Genomic DNA, 14,363 nt, shown 5'->3' on the forward strand with positions numbered 1-14,363 from the left:
CAAAGAAATGTTCAAGAGCAACTGCGCAATGATCATTTGTGGCTTTATTTATGGTTTGTTTACTTTATAATAAAAATCTATAAATACAAAAGGCACACGATATCGAAAACAAACGTAGCAAATTATCACAAAAAAACGCTTGAAAAACTGTCATAAATGCTGCACCTAGTTATCGCCTCTGAATCAAAGTCAATTGGTCATCATTATACGCGCAAATCAATTTAACGCGCCCGGACAAATCGCAGACAAGTGTGCACGATACACGATGCAATGCCATCCATATCCATATATCTACGTCCATATATCCACATCCATACTCACTCCCCATCGACATATTGAATATCTGGGGATATCTGTTCACTGAATTCTCAAATCGCCAAAGCGTGCAGATAATTTTTATTTAATTGCAGCAGCCGCACTCCGCGCACGAAAACAAAAACAATCTGGAAACAACGAGGAAAAGCCGAACGAAAAAATCAATTTCTCATGGATTTTTAATGCAAATGCTATGGCCACATCCCCATATGGACAAGCCCGGTTCAGGCCACACACGGTCGCAATGGACACGCACACGGGTAATATATATACATACATATATCTATATACCCCATAGATACTCAGATACCTATAGATATATGTATGTACATATGTTCATGACAAGTAGCCAGCAGACGTCTCCAGAAAGGAGGGAAACCAGAGGAGCAGGAGGAGGAGGAGCAGAGTGGCGGAGATTGAAACAAAACCACAAATTGCGTTGACAAGTGCAGTGCACACATGGAGCGCACCACGAGCACCTTGGCGCAGCCTGGGATTTATGGATACGGATCGGAGGTGCCAGAGGAGACAGTGGAGTCGGTGGAGCTGGAGGGGATGGGAATGGGGATCGCCGACGGGGGACAGCGGGCATGTCAACAACATTGTGACAACGACGACGACGACGTCGACTTCGACTTCGTCAATAATCAGACGCTGAACCCAAAAGACGCAGCAGCAGACGATGTCGTTTCAAGGCGACAATGACAGACAGCAGCAGCAAAATCAACATCAAAAGGAAGTCTATCTAGGGTATAGTGAGTCTAGCAATACCCTAGGCCAGTTACTTTTATATGCCAGGGGAGTCACAGCAACCAAAACATTGCTTTTTACAAACAATCAAAAGTCTGATAAAACGTATTACGTGTGAGGTGTACTCTAAGCGTGAGACTGCAGTTAATAATCGGGAAAGCACATTTTTAAATTATTCATAGTTTGCTATTTACCTTAAACTTATGAATCGCAAATACAGAAACCTTCTTTCTTGACCGCATATTGCACAGGTTTTTGTGTAAATTACGACACCTCATCCAAGAGTATATCGCTCAACGCGCCGCATTTCTTTTCATTACTTCTGTTTGGCTTTGGCTATTGCGTCGAGCTTTTATTTTCTTTGACTCTTTTGCTTTTTATGCCGCATTGTTTGCAGCGACAATTGCAATTGCAATTGCAATTGCCATAATCAGTGCAAACTCAGACGCCGACCAAAGACAAAGGCCAAGCGAACTCACTTTCACGCGGAGAAAGGCCGACGACGGGGGGGTGAAGTAAGGTGAAGTATAGTAAAGTATAGTATAGTAAAGTAAAATAAAGCAAAGGTGCAAGGAAAAGCTGGTCAGCGACACTGCCACATTGCCTCATCGATGATGATGATGATGATGGGGGGCCCAAGTGGAACCAGTTTTACTCCCCATCTGTGACGCAGGCAGCAAAACCCCATCAGGTTTTCATTTTTCTTTCGCTTTTTGCGAGTCTTGTATCGGTGATTTAATCTGTTTGAACTTCAGTTTTCCAGAGCAAACAATTAACGATATTCAGAAGTCAAGAAAGACAAGAGATGATTGCCTACCCTTGAAGTTCTTATCGCTGATGACCGTTTTTCTTCATAAAGTTTACTTTAATATAGAAAAAATGATTGTAATATGCATTATCTGAAAGAAAATATTTATAGACTCAATATATAGACTCAACCACTAGAACGGTGAGCTCTTCAGGGGCAAGTTCTTGACTATTGTAATGATCATTCAGTTTTAAGACGTTTAAAAATCACCATTAAAATATACATTTCAATTTCTCGTTATGGCAGTTTTCAGACCTTTTGTGTCTATAGCATATCGTACAAAATAGACTTTGTAATTTATCTTACTCAATAACTGACCTCAGACGACAGTCTTAATTGATCTCTCCGTCTAATTCAATAACTGATCCAATCTAGCATTATATGCTATCAACAGAATAATTGACTTTATTTGATGATCAATCTTAATCCAAACATTTGCCAACTCAACCATACGCTTGAGGCACTCTTCCTTTCCTCATTTAAATGCATTATTCCGCACAGTTTAATGGATTATTAATTGAAACAGTATTTAATATTAAACACGTTTTTTAGTTAATTGGCTGCTGCATCGAAAAACATTTTTTGCGTTGCGTTTATTGGTTTCTTTCCTTTTTATTCGCTTAATAAAAGCATTTTCGTGTTTTAATCACTGATCTGCCCCAACAATTTGTTAGTTAATTGCAGCAATTTCATGGATATTTTGCTTTTTTCAGCTTCCCACTAATTGGCAGCAGATGTCGAAAGGGGCGTGGCACATCCCCAAAGAGGGCGTGGCAAGGGGGTGGTATATTACGTGTAAATGACTAACAATTGAAACAAAGCATTGTAAGTAGAAATGATTCAGAGCGTCAATTGAGTTGAGGTCATCAAACAGGTGTTATCGAATGGATCGAATGTGGGTCAGGTAAACGGCATTAGAAGAGAACTTAATGAGCATCCTAAAGATAAACTCATCGCGATTCTTGAACCCAGTTAATCTGAATTTTACAATAGATCTGTAAATCTTTGCTTATCTTATTTGCCTGCTGCTGGGAAAACCCTCCTAAGCCCAATAATCCATGCGAATAATTAAACCAGAAATAACTTGTTTTGCAGAAAGTTTGAGCAGGTAAGACATTGACCCGTGATTAAGAGGATCAAAATGCAGGCACAGATTAGAAAAGATATCATGGTAAATTGCTTTATGGCCTTTATTATTAAGGTACCTAAACTCGTGGCCCCATTCAAACTTAGTATTCGAATTCATGAAGAGATTCTCAATCTCTTTTTGCGGCAACGCGCACAAAGTCACGACCGCATCTCGGCTTCATCCGCCTGCAGCCTTATCAGCAAAAATGGTATTGTTATTCTTGGCTTGTCTCTCATTTTTGCGGCTGGATGAAGGCACGACGATAACAGCAATTACCATTGCATTTTCCGCAGATTTTCTTGCCGACGAGTTAGCAATTTACAGCGAAACGGGTCAGCAACGAAGACATGACGTTATAATTCACTTTACTGCTCACTTCATAACTCAAATTTTATGCTAAATTATCTTAGATAGTCCTACAGTTTTCATTCTGCTCCTTTATTTATGCACAACCAACGTCAGCTGGTCATGAATTGTTAAGTGTTTACGTTTGGCCCCAAAAAGATGAAACTTATGCTCATAACAATTACTTATGCGAATTTTAATACTTTTAAGAGCCGCAGAGAAAGATAGCTTGTTTGTGCGGAATCTAGATCTGCTTCGTCGTTTCATTCCACAGATTTATTTTGCTCCAATTTTCCCACGAATCGAATGCAGATAACATATGCATAAATAATAATCATAATGACACCATTGGTGTAACTTCCTCCCGATCGGTGGGTTTTGTATCCGACTGGTGGATATCACTCTCAACCTATCCCCGTTGCTAACAAGCAGCATAAAGTGCGCAACATATTGGCAAAAATGTGGGTCAACTGCGAAACCGCAACAATAACACCCAATAAATGCCACAGCAATTGTGTGCCAAGAATGCCAGTATGTGCTATGTGTTGTGCTGCAATTGCAGTTACAAATCAGAGAGCCAGACCTAGATCCAGACCCAACCCAAACCGAACCAACTATAGAAAACCGAAATGCAGGCGCGCCTTAATCATCATCATCATCAACAGAATCATCATTATTGTAGTCGTCGTCATCAAGAGCATAATCACGGCAGTTTGTTCATCAATTTTCGTCTGTTTGCCATTTGAGAATTGCGCGAAAAGTTATGCATGGTCTATTAACACTCCAACTAATGCAATTACGCACCAACTAACGTGGAAATTATGCAAGTAAACAATTTAATTGGGTCACGAAATGGGCTCAGCCGGGAGAAGGGACGCCCCCGGGGGGAAATTGCAGAATGGCAGTATGGCCATGTGCAACCGCCAAGTTAATCGCCGATTGCAGCGCTCTTAGCCACAAAAACGGGAACGAGTGCGGCTTTGGACCTGGCCAGAATGCATACACTCATAGATAATGCATGTCCCGACTTTCCCCTCGCGGCTCTTTAGACCCCATTAAAAGTTTGCTTTAGCTGGAAGTGCTTAGTCATTGGAATACACTTTAAAGGTTGTGCCAAATGCATAGTTGTTGAAAAGAATACTGCAATTAAACATTTAAAAACATTGTAGTTTTTGAAAAAAATCCTATGCCTTGTGCCTCTAAAACTTTCTAAGCTTTAAAAATGTATTTATTTCAAACTTCATTAGAGCTTAATTTCTAGGGCGCTGATCTTCCCACATAAATAAATTCCAGAAATAACAATAATTAATACGACTCACTTGAGCTAAGTGGGAAGCTATTCTAGTTCTAATGCAGCTTAGTATTTAATTTCTCTCAGCTCAACTTAATTTCTTGCCAATTACAGTTGCACAGAACGGATTGGCCAACCTACAAAGCCTTAGTTAACAAGGCTAACGAGCCTCCGCGGTCTGCAAAACTCAACTGAACTCCAACTGACTTCGCGGAATCGGCCCACGCGATTTTCAACTCTTAGCTAAGATACATATTTATGCGGATCCAACAATAACTAAGGAATTTCCCATTTCTGGTCTTTGTGATTTTTTGCAATTTCTGTGTCTCCGCGTGTGGGAAATCAATTGTTCACCAAAATAAACGCAAAAGCTCGAGACATTGAGTTAGAGCCGTGTAATTATTTCAAATGAGTTCACAAAACCGCATAGATAAAAATAAATAAATAGGCAAGCTTGCCCGAAAAAGTTCGAAAAGTCGAAAAAAACGCAAAACCAATTGAATCCACCTCCAGGTCTTGGCCAAAGTCAAGTGGCAATGTGCGGGGGCAGGCAACAGTTTCCAATTGCCTTAAACTCCGAAAGTTTTCAACCGAAACTTACCTGCAAAAAAAAAGAGCAAAGAAAGAAGACAAATTTTTTAGTATAAAATTTATATTGGAGCAAAGTTTTTGTCAAGGAGGAAGAAGGATGGAACGAACGGCAGGACAGCAGCCAATGACCTAACACACACACATCCAAACACGCACTCACACACTCACACATTCACACACCCGCACTGAGACATCCACACACACACACACACACCCACTGAGACAGCACTCACATGGAGGAGAGCAATATCCTCTATCCTTTGTGGCAGAAACAGAGACTAGCACACACTCACTTTCCTGCGGGAAACTCAAACTAAGCCAACTGGCAGACAAAGGATGTGGATCCCGATCCTCCCTCCACCCTGTCCACTTGAGGTCCTGGCCCACCAACGTCTTTCACCGGCCCGAGCTTAGCCAGGCTCCTCATCTTCATCGCCTTATTCATCGTCTTCACACACAGAACCGGAAATGCCCGACAAAACCAAAAAACAAGCTGGCGAGAACAGGAAAGAAGAAAGATGAGGAGCAAAGGAGCAGAGGAGCAGAGCAAACCCATTGCAAACAAAGTTCAAAACGCGCTTAAAGGAGCAGTTGCCTGCATTTAAAGTGCAATGTGCCAGGGAATTAAGGTCAAATCATATACAAAAGCTCGTTGGCGTCTGGCAAATGGCTAAGGCAACAGAAACAGGAACAGAAACAGCAACTGCAACTGCAAAGGTCTAAGCCCGCATTCAGCAATCAGTTTTTAGCCAGCTTGCTCCGCTTTCAGCAGCGTCTGCGGTCTGCGAATCAGGAATCTAAGCCAGGCTCATTAATGGCACATAAAATATGCACCTGCTACTTATTAATTGGCCTAATAAAAACGATCTCGAAGTACTAATCACTAAACGCGAAAATGAAAGATGTTTAATCAACATCAATAGCCAAATGGTTAAACTTATTTGGAAGTTTGTCGAAATACTTTTGGTTATAATATAACACAAACTGTGTGAGCTGTTTCACTTTGAGTGGCAAAAATTATGTTGGCCTCTTGAGAAGTTTGCCCAAAAAGCCAGTGCTGAACTTCACTATTTTAGTTGGCTTGCCGAAACTTTTAACAGTTTTAGGGGCGGTTAAACGAAGTTTACGACTTTCTGAATATTCCACCTTGCATAAAAGTTTAATCGAATCGCCTGTCTGTCCTTCTGTTTCTCTGTCTCTCTGTCTGTCTGTCTGTCAACTGAATGTCCCTGTGGTCGTTCACCCTTGACTTCCTCTCCATCGTTTCAGGCGACAACGACAATGGTGGCACTTTTTGTGCCGTTGTTTTTCATTAAGCACTGTTTCATTTTCCCCGCAGGATGTTGCCAAGTTTTTGCACTGCAGCTGCAGCCCGACGAGGCGCATATCCTGTCTGGGTCTGGACCTGCGGAATGCGATATTATATGCATATCATATTGTCACATGAAACCACCTGCATTCACCAAATTACCCATACATTTCACTTTAAGCAGCTGCAGCACTTGCAAATCAAAGTTAAATGCGTTCGTTGGGCAATTTTCCTATTCATTTTTCATTTTCATTTACACTTTCATATTTTTTCACACCACAGCCCGAAAATTTCATTTCATCAGGTCCAATGCAAATTTGTCGTAAATTGTTGTAAATTGTTGTAAATTACTTAAGCCAAGCCACCGGAGCAGCAAAAGAGAAAACTTTCACTTGTCCATTAGGTAAAAGAGGGCCAAATGGGGGGGCGGATGGGTGGAATGGGTGGTATTGGTAGTTCCTTATGTGGGTCAACCGCCCGGGAGCATCAAACTTGCCTCCCATTTTGGGCAATCTCAAACGGTTCGTGCTTTTGACACTTCGAGTTCAAATGGCAATGCACGCCACGGAAATTTGGCTCCAATCTCAGGCGCTGTCCGCCAGAGATGTGCGCACTGATAAGCGCCGTGAACTTTGAACCCAATGCCCCCCCTTTCCCCTAAGCTATCGAAATTCGATCTCCTCGTTTTCCCAATCTAACAAAGTGGATTTTCCTCGAATTAGAAACTTTAAAGCTGGGCTATCGTTAAATTTGTGATTTTACGAGCCATCTAAAAGAGATGAAAACGTACAGAATAGAATAGGAATAGCACAATAGGATATATTTTAAAAGCTCTATCATTTATCATATCATCTCAAAATATTTTTAATTAAGATAAAATTATTCAAACTATCACAAGTTTTGCCAACCTAATTAAAAGAGAATAGATTGAGACTTAAATAGCTTAACTCAATTATTTAACCCTTTGTAAACATTTGTAAAATTTTTCAAAAACATTCATTCGATCCTGCAACTGCATTAGGGAGTGCTTACTGTACCGCTTACAGATCGGTCAGCAGTAAATATTACAGCTGAATCGGTTTTCGGTCAGCAAATATAGGCAGAGCCGTGGAAAAGCGGGGGGCGGGGAAGTGGGAATGGGGCGGAGGATGGGACCTCGATGAGGTTGTTGATACCGATGATTCCGGCGCTCTTTGTGCTGCGAATGCGAAGGAATTCAATGGTAGGAGCACAACGGCCGCGCACTCGTGATTAGTACGAAAAGTTATTTTTATTTTTATTTAGTTTGTTTATCCAGCCAGCTCATGGGGCTGCTGCTGCTGGATGCTGGATGCTGTTTGCATTTTCCGCTTGACATTTTCCGCTAGAGAGCTTATCAGAGCCAGACACACACGAGCAAATACCGTCCTAATTAAATTTCCCTCTTTAGATTTTCAGTCCCAGATCCAGGTCACGTGTATTTACTTGTCTGATTAATTTTCTTTTTTTTTGTGTTTTTTTTTTGCCTTTTGTCAGCTAATCAGAGATTTTTCTGCCACGCTTATCAGTGCACGCTGCATTGAAACAAAAGTGAAATGATAAGCAAGGGCAATTGCAAACTGCAGCAGCAGAGCAATGGAAACGCTGAGACAGGTTTAAGCCCAACTTAAAATGTAACTCAAACTGGCAGTTTCGTAAGTCTAGAACAACCGAAAAGAAAGACTGTGAAATGGGGGGATAGCTCCAATAGACAGCCTGAAATGTTAATCTCCGTTTATTAAGCTTTCAGCCAAAGAGCTGTCAAGGTGAGCATGAATTTCTGAGGCGGATGCTACCAATTTCCCATTCAAATAGCACTGACAATGAAAGCTTCGCTGCATTTGCAACTCCCCCTGATATTAAATTGTGTCACATTTCATTCATTTAATTGAGCTGGAATAGGGAAATTCCAATTTCTAAAATTGGCATTTCATCGTTTGCATGATAAAAGGGTTGTAAATTATCAACTTCATAAGCTCAGTCCTGTCGCCCTGATAAGAATATTTATTTCGTCGGCTTTAAAGTATGTACATGTGTATGTACATAGAAGATAAAGAAAAATGGGTTCAAACTTGCTGCGAGAAATAGAAACCATAAAAAGTTCAGTTTGAAGACATTTCAAGTGTTGTTTGTATACTGATGGTACATGTAGTAGTTTTTTGTCAATTTTTAAAATGTTTTAATGAAACCAAAATGCCATATGTGTGCCTACATAGTTGGTTTTTAGTACCTCAAAGTGAGAATCTCTCAACCCTTGTCCGCAAAGTAATTCCGGCGTTATTCACTGGAGTCATGGGCATGAATAATATCAGTTAATTATGTTTGTACGAGGGTATGTGCATATGAATCAGCCAGAAAGGCTTTGTGTGTGTGTGTGTGTGTAGGTAGTTGTAATTTCATAAATAAATTTGCACTTAACAAATGAGCAACATAAGCAAAATGTTGCTAAGCGCAGCAGCAACAGGCGGTGGTAAAATTGCAGTCGGAGGGGCAGGCAGAAAGGGGGAGGGGGGCGACAATGGGTAGTGGGAAAACAACAAGGAAGTCCGTGAAACAAAGCCAAGCTCAATGAAAAAACGGGGCAATGGCAGCCGCCAGACAAGAGCAAACAACAACAACAACAACACCAACTACACACATAGTATAACAGCCTGCAGAACGACGGAATTAAATTTTAATTTTAATCGCCAAAAAAGAATAAACAGATGGAGGAACGAAGGAAAGAGATGGACAGAAATACAAGGAAGCGACTTATTCCACACAAACCATACATTCCTACATATATGTATGTACAATGAATGTATGTATGTACACCCATGAACATACATAATGGGGATCGGCGTGCAGACAAATAAATTTCCAAGCAGAAGGCGAGCGGCCGCTGTGCAGCCACTGAAAACTGAAAATGCAAGCGCACAGCTGCGGCCAAGATAATAGGACACAAATTAGGCTGACAAATAATGCATAGTGTAATGGTAAGATGATAGATAAAATAATAAATATCGGAATTAATAAATATCACATCATATTCTAACTTAATTAGCTAACAATTCGTAAGCTGCTAAGATTTTTACTTGCTGTGTAAATTTTTTTCGACAATAATTTTATTAAATTCATGTGAAACTATACTGCTACCCGCGCCTGTGCACGCATCGTGGAATTTAATAAACACCGATCCGAACAAAACAGAACAGAACAGACACGGCCATATGCATGAAGGCTGTGTGGATTTGTACATAAATCCCTGCGAGACGATCGCCAGAGCCACAACAACTACAAACAACTTCCAAAACAACAACAACCAAGGAACCCGCAGAACAACAATAATAATAACAACAACAACATGGGGAACAGGTCGCGGACTCAGGTAAACGGCAGGAAGTGTGCGAGTGCGAGCGAGACGGCATCGATAAGACCCACTGCCGCGGTGATAAAATATATCGATAAAAGGGGCAAGCAGGTAGTGTAGTTGGAAAAAGACCTGAAAATTGTGGAAAAGCAGCCATGGAGGGGGCGAGGGGAAATGATGCTGAGGGGGCGCGACAACGAAAACAACAAACCAAAAATCTAGAAAAACTGAATAACAACAACAAGGCCCTAAGAACTGTAAAAAATGCAACAAGAAGAACCTGCTTGGGATAGCAGCAGGGCAACAACAACAACACCAACGAAAGACAGAGAAGGCAACAAGAACACGAAAAACAACGCGACAAAGTAATGGAAAACGAGAAGCGAAGTTAACGGTAAAAAGTCGAATTCTCTGCACCCTACAAGTAATTATAATAAATATATATATGTATATATGTTGGTTATAAATTATATAATTAAACCGTTGACAAGAAGTTAAAATTTGAAGAGTGATACTCTTACTAATTCTAAACAACCCAAGTAAGGGTATTCAAATTGCTAGATACAGTCTATAATTAAGCAAGCGAGAGCGAGAAGCCCAAAGGAGTGGGAACGAGAGAGAGAGAAAGAGAGCGCGGACAAGAGAATGCAACGTATGCAGTTATTTATGTAGGCGCTGCCTCGTTTTTGTTGTTGCTATTTTGGGGGCCCGCAGATGAAAAGTCTGAAAATCGTGTAGAAAATCAAATTGCATGCCCAAACTCCACTTGGACATTATGTTGTTGCTGTTGTCGTTGTTGCTGCTGCCGCTGCAGTCGTGACGTCAGGCGCATGCGTTAAACCGAACGCCGCTTTTCTATTTTACTGTCATCTCAACGATGTTATGGCGCTGTATCCTTTCAGTTTGAAGTTTAGGGGTATTCCCATTCCGTCGCCGTGTTGGCAACACTATTTTTTTTTGTTATTTTTGTATTTTCATTGAGAGCTTTTCACTAAAGTTCTCATTTCCCTAAACACTTTGAACTTGATGGTGGGGAATAGAAAGCAGTTATCGGTAACTAGTCATCATCTGTTAACCCAACTGGAAAAAGGGTATCCCAGGAATTGAATTGGGCTAAAGATTAGCATACCCTCTATAGAGAGGGTGTAATGAAACATACTATAGCTTAGCTCTTCATAGAAAAACGTATTTTTAGGATATTCAACTTTGATTGTTATAAAATTTAAAAATCCTAATAAAAAATTTAATTTCATTAAACACCAAATGAAAAGTACCACTGATAAAAACATGAAACTTCAAACAGTACAAGCACAACGTTAATTAAATTACTTTAATCAATTGAAGTGTGGAAACAACGATAATACCTGGAAATCAATTACTTTTTATTGTTGTGCGTTGGATCTCAAGAGGCTGGCATTTAACGTTAATATAACAAGCCTTACTTAAGAACTTTACTACTTTTCCGACTGCAACTTGCAGTTCTTAATGGGTGAATAATAATATTCTACGCGGGCAGTAAAGATCCGGTTTTGAAAACAGAACCTTAACGGCCTTCTGTATGCGTTGTATTTTTTACAATTTGTTTTTGTTTGGGGAAAAACGCACACGAAATTTATGTGGCGTTGCGTTCTGGAGTTCTCAGAGCTGAAACATGAAGATTTCGGTGGTGCTGTGGTGCGGTGGTGGGTGCTGGAACTGCAGCCAGAAGGGGGTGTTTTTCCCAGCTGGGGGTTGGTTGTTGTTGGAGCCGCTGTTCGGTGGGCAAACAAGGAGTTGGGGGGGGGAGGGACAGAAAGCAAGGCAGTGACAAAATGCGCACACAAATAGAAACAGCAATCTTGCATTGCGACGTAGTAGCGATTAACAGAAACCGAAAAAAAGAGGAAACCTCACAAGGAAAACAATTACAAATTGCGTTATAATTTGTGAGATATGGATGCGGTGAGAATGTGAAATTGTTTATCAGACTTTTGGGGTTCAATAGACCCGACACAGGCGCGGCAAATGCAACGCAAAACCCAAATCTAAATACGAAGTACAGGGAAGCTCAGCAAGAGGGAAGAAATCCAAATGAGTTTAACAAAGCTTGTAATCTTTACTATTTAGCTATTTTCACTTTCCAATAAAACCATTCTAAGCAATAGCACTGGTTTTTATTTATGGCTCTGCTTTAGCGGGCGTTGACTGTAGAACACTGTCTGTGACGAACATAGACGCTAATTGGTCTGTCGAAATGGGTTAACGACATTGCCCGATATCGGGGAATACATGGGCTTGACTGATAAGACTGAATCTAACTGAAAATGCATTTACGATTATGGAACGATTACTTACCGTTTCACCATTTTGTTGGTTACCCCCGAGTTGTTTTCCTGCTGAGTGCCAATATCAACGGATCTGTTATAATCCAGTTTTGATGTAAAGATTTTAATGCGACGGAAATTAATTTTGCCGATCTTTTAGTCAAACCTTTAAATAATCGATATGGATATTATGGATTAATCTTAATTGCTTTTCAACGCGACTTTTACTTCCTAGAAGGCGAGAAGTATTTTTTGTTTTCTTTTTTTTTTTTGGTAAGTGATGGAGGCGCAGCAGGAGTCCAATTGGAAAACATAAAAAACAAGAAGGGAGGAGGGGGGTGCATATATTTATTTATATATTTTATAGGGCGCTGCTGAATTTGTTTCGAATTTTTCTGCTGCTGCGACGCCAACGCAAGGTTTTATTTTAATTTTTTTTCTTTTTCTCGTTGACTGCACGAAAAATCACTTTATTGATCCGCTTTCGCCGTAATTATATTCACGTTTCTGCAGTGGAAAACGGCGGAGATTAGCACGCAATATGAATGCACTTTAGATTTTTCCCTTTCCCACTTCTCGCCCCCGCCCCCACAAACCACCGCGTCCCCTCGCTTTTCCGCTTTTCCACTTTCTTTGCGGCGCTTAGTCACTTCGAACCACACACACACTAGCACATTCTCGAAAATCACACTCCGATTTGCATTTTTACCTCTCGAATGCGATTTATTCAGCAATCTGCTTGGGATATTATTGATATTGCTTTCGCACTGGCTCATCCGCACACAGAAACTAAAGGGATTTTCCTGTGTTATTTTCCGATACACATAAACAAAGCTCGCGGCGTTTGGCTTTTCCGCATCTCGCGCGCGTTTTCGATTTAAAATCGCATCGATTTCGATTGCCTGGCAGTTAACAGTCGCGGTTTTCTCTGAAAGCGAAGGCAGTGCCTGCCGTTCCTTTTGTTTTGTTGTTAATTGTCAGCGATTGAACGGCGTAGACAACAACAAATAACGATGCGTGCTGATGCGGGCGGTGGTTTTTGTTCGTTGGAGCAAGTGTGACTGCAGGTCGCGAAACTGGAGAGCCCACTCGAAACGCCTACACTGAAAAGTGTGCCTAAAAAATACCAAGCAAAGCATTTCACGCTATCTAGCGAGGTCTCAAACCATTAGCGGACTTACAGAGCTCTGTTAAGCGCTCAAATTGAACTAAAATTATTAGTATAATATAATTAATAAAAATCTATTACCATGATGTGACATATTTTCATGTTTTCTTTCTTTATTTCCATCTGTATATAGTTTTATTTCAGTTAAGGCCTTTGGGAACCATTTACGAAATACAATTTCATTCTGGTTACTGATGATTTTTATAACGCAATTTATTGACATACCCACCTTAACCTTTCTGGTTTTTCCGCCATTAATAACAAACATTCTCGACTTGTTGAACTATGAATTAACAGTGTATTTCTGGCAATGCCTGCTGCATCACACGGTCGGTTCTCCTTGGCCAACCCAGCTTATCGGCTACAAATCTTACGGCTATTTGTAATGGTTATAATGGTGTATTTAGTGGGTATAGTGGGCATAGTGCGTGTTCAGATCTTGTCGGTGGTGTTCAGAATTCGCCGCTCTTGCCGTCGCAGGCCACGATCTTGACCTTGTCCACCTTGACGAACTCGTGGACTTCGCGGAACTCCACATCGTTGAGCATGAGTGTCCACACATTGTCGCAGAAGCGGTAGGTGTTCAGTTTTCCAGCCTTGAAGGTGACGCGGGCCTTGACCCGCTGATTTAGGGCATTGTTGATGCTCTTGTCGAACTGCAGCAGCACCTTGAACGCCAATCCGGGCGTAATCTGGCCGTACTGCAATATGGAAACCCGGAATTACAATGCGTTCTACTTTGCCAGCGCGAATTGCGGCCATTTTGCGGGGCAGCACTCACCTGAATCAGCTCGTCGAGACTCTCCTGCAGGGTGTTTCCGAGCGTGGTGTTGCGGTACAGTTGGTATGACATGGTAGCTGTCTTGATTCCGACTTATCTGCGTTTTCTTCTCAGACTTTTCTACGAACTCGTCAAGTCGGGCAAAAATTTTTAATGCGAAGCAACAGATTAGTGTTGCAAAGGTTGTGAGAACGAAACACTTAGCA

General features: G+C 41.1%; 2 protein-coding genes across 2 annotated transcripts in view; both read right to left on the reverse strand.

The window, feature by feature from the left end:
- LOC6537949 (protein pellino) overlaps positions 1-13,273 on the reverse strand; it is a 30,137-nt gene extending 16,864 nt beyond the window's left edge. The window contains exons 1-2 of the mRNA XM_002098450.4: positions 12,918-13,273; positions 12,240-12,374 (exon numbers count right to left, since the gene is read on the reverse strand). Of these exons, the coding sequence (XP_002098486.1) occupies positions 12,240-12,250 (11 nt within the window). The 5' untranslated portion in view covers positions 12,251-12,374; positions 12,918-13,273. The remainder of the gene's footprint in view (positions 1-12,239; positions 12,375-12,917) is intronic.
- A 378-nt stretch (positions 13,274-13,651) lies between these two features.
- On the reverse strand, positions 13,652-14,343 carry LOC6537951 (transcription initiation factor IIA subunit 2). Its single transcript, XM_002098452.4, has 2 exons — positions 14,158-14,343; positions 13,652-14,077 (listed from the first exon to the last, which is right to left on the reverse strand). The coding sequence occupies exons 1-2, from the start codon at positions 14,227-14,229 to the stop codon at positions 13,829-13,831; spliced, it is 321 nt and encodes a 106-aa protein (XP_002098488.1). The 5' UTR covers positions 14,230-14,343; the 3' UTR covers positions 13,652-13,828.
- Between the last annotated feature and the right edge of the window lie 20 nt (positions 14,344-14,363).

This window comes from Drosophila yakuba, chromosome 3R (assembly GCF_016746365.2).
Source record: "Drosophila yakuba strain Tai18E2 chromosome 3R, Prin_Dyak_Tai18E2_2.1, whole genome shotgun sequence".
Lineage (NCBI taxonomy): Eukaryota > Metazoa > Arthropoda > Insecta > Diptera > Drosophilidae > Drosophila > Drosophila yakuba.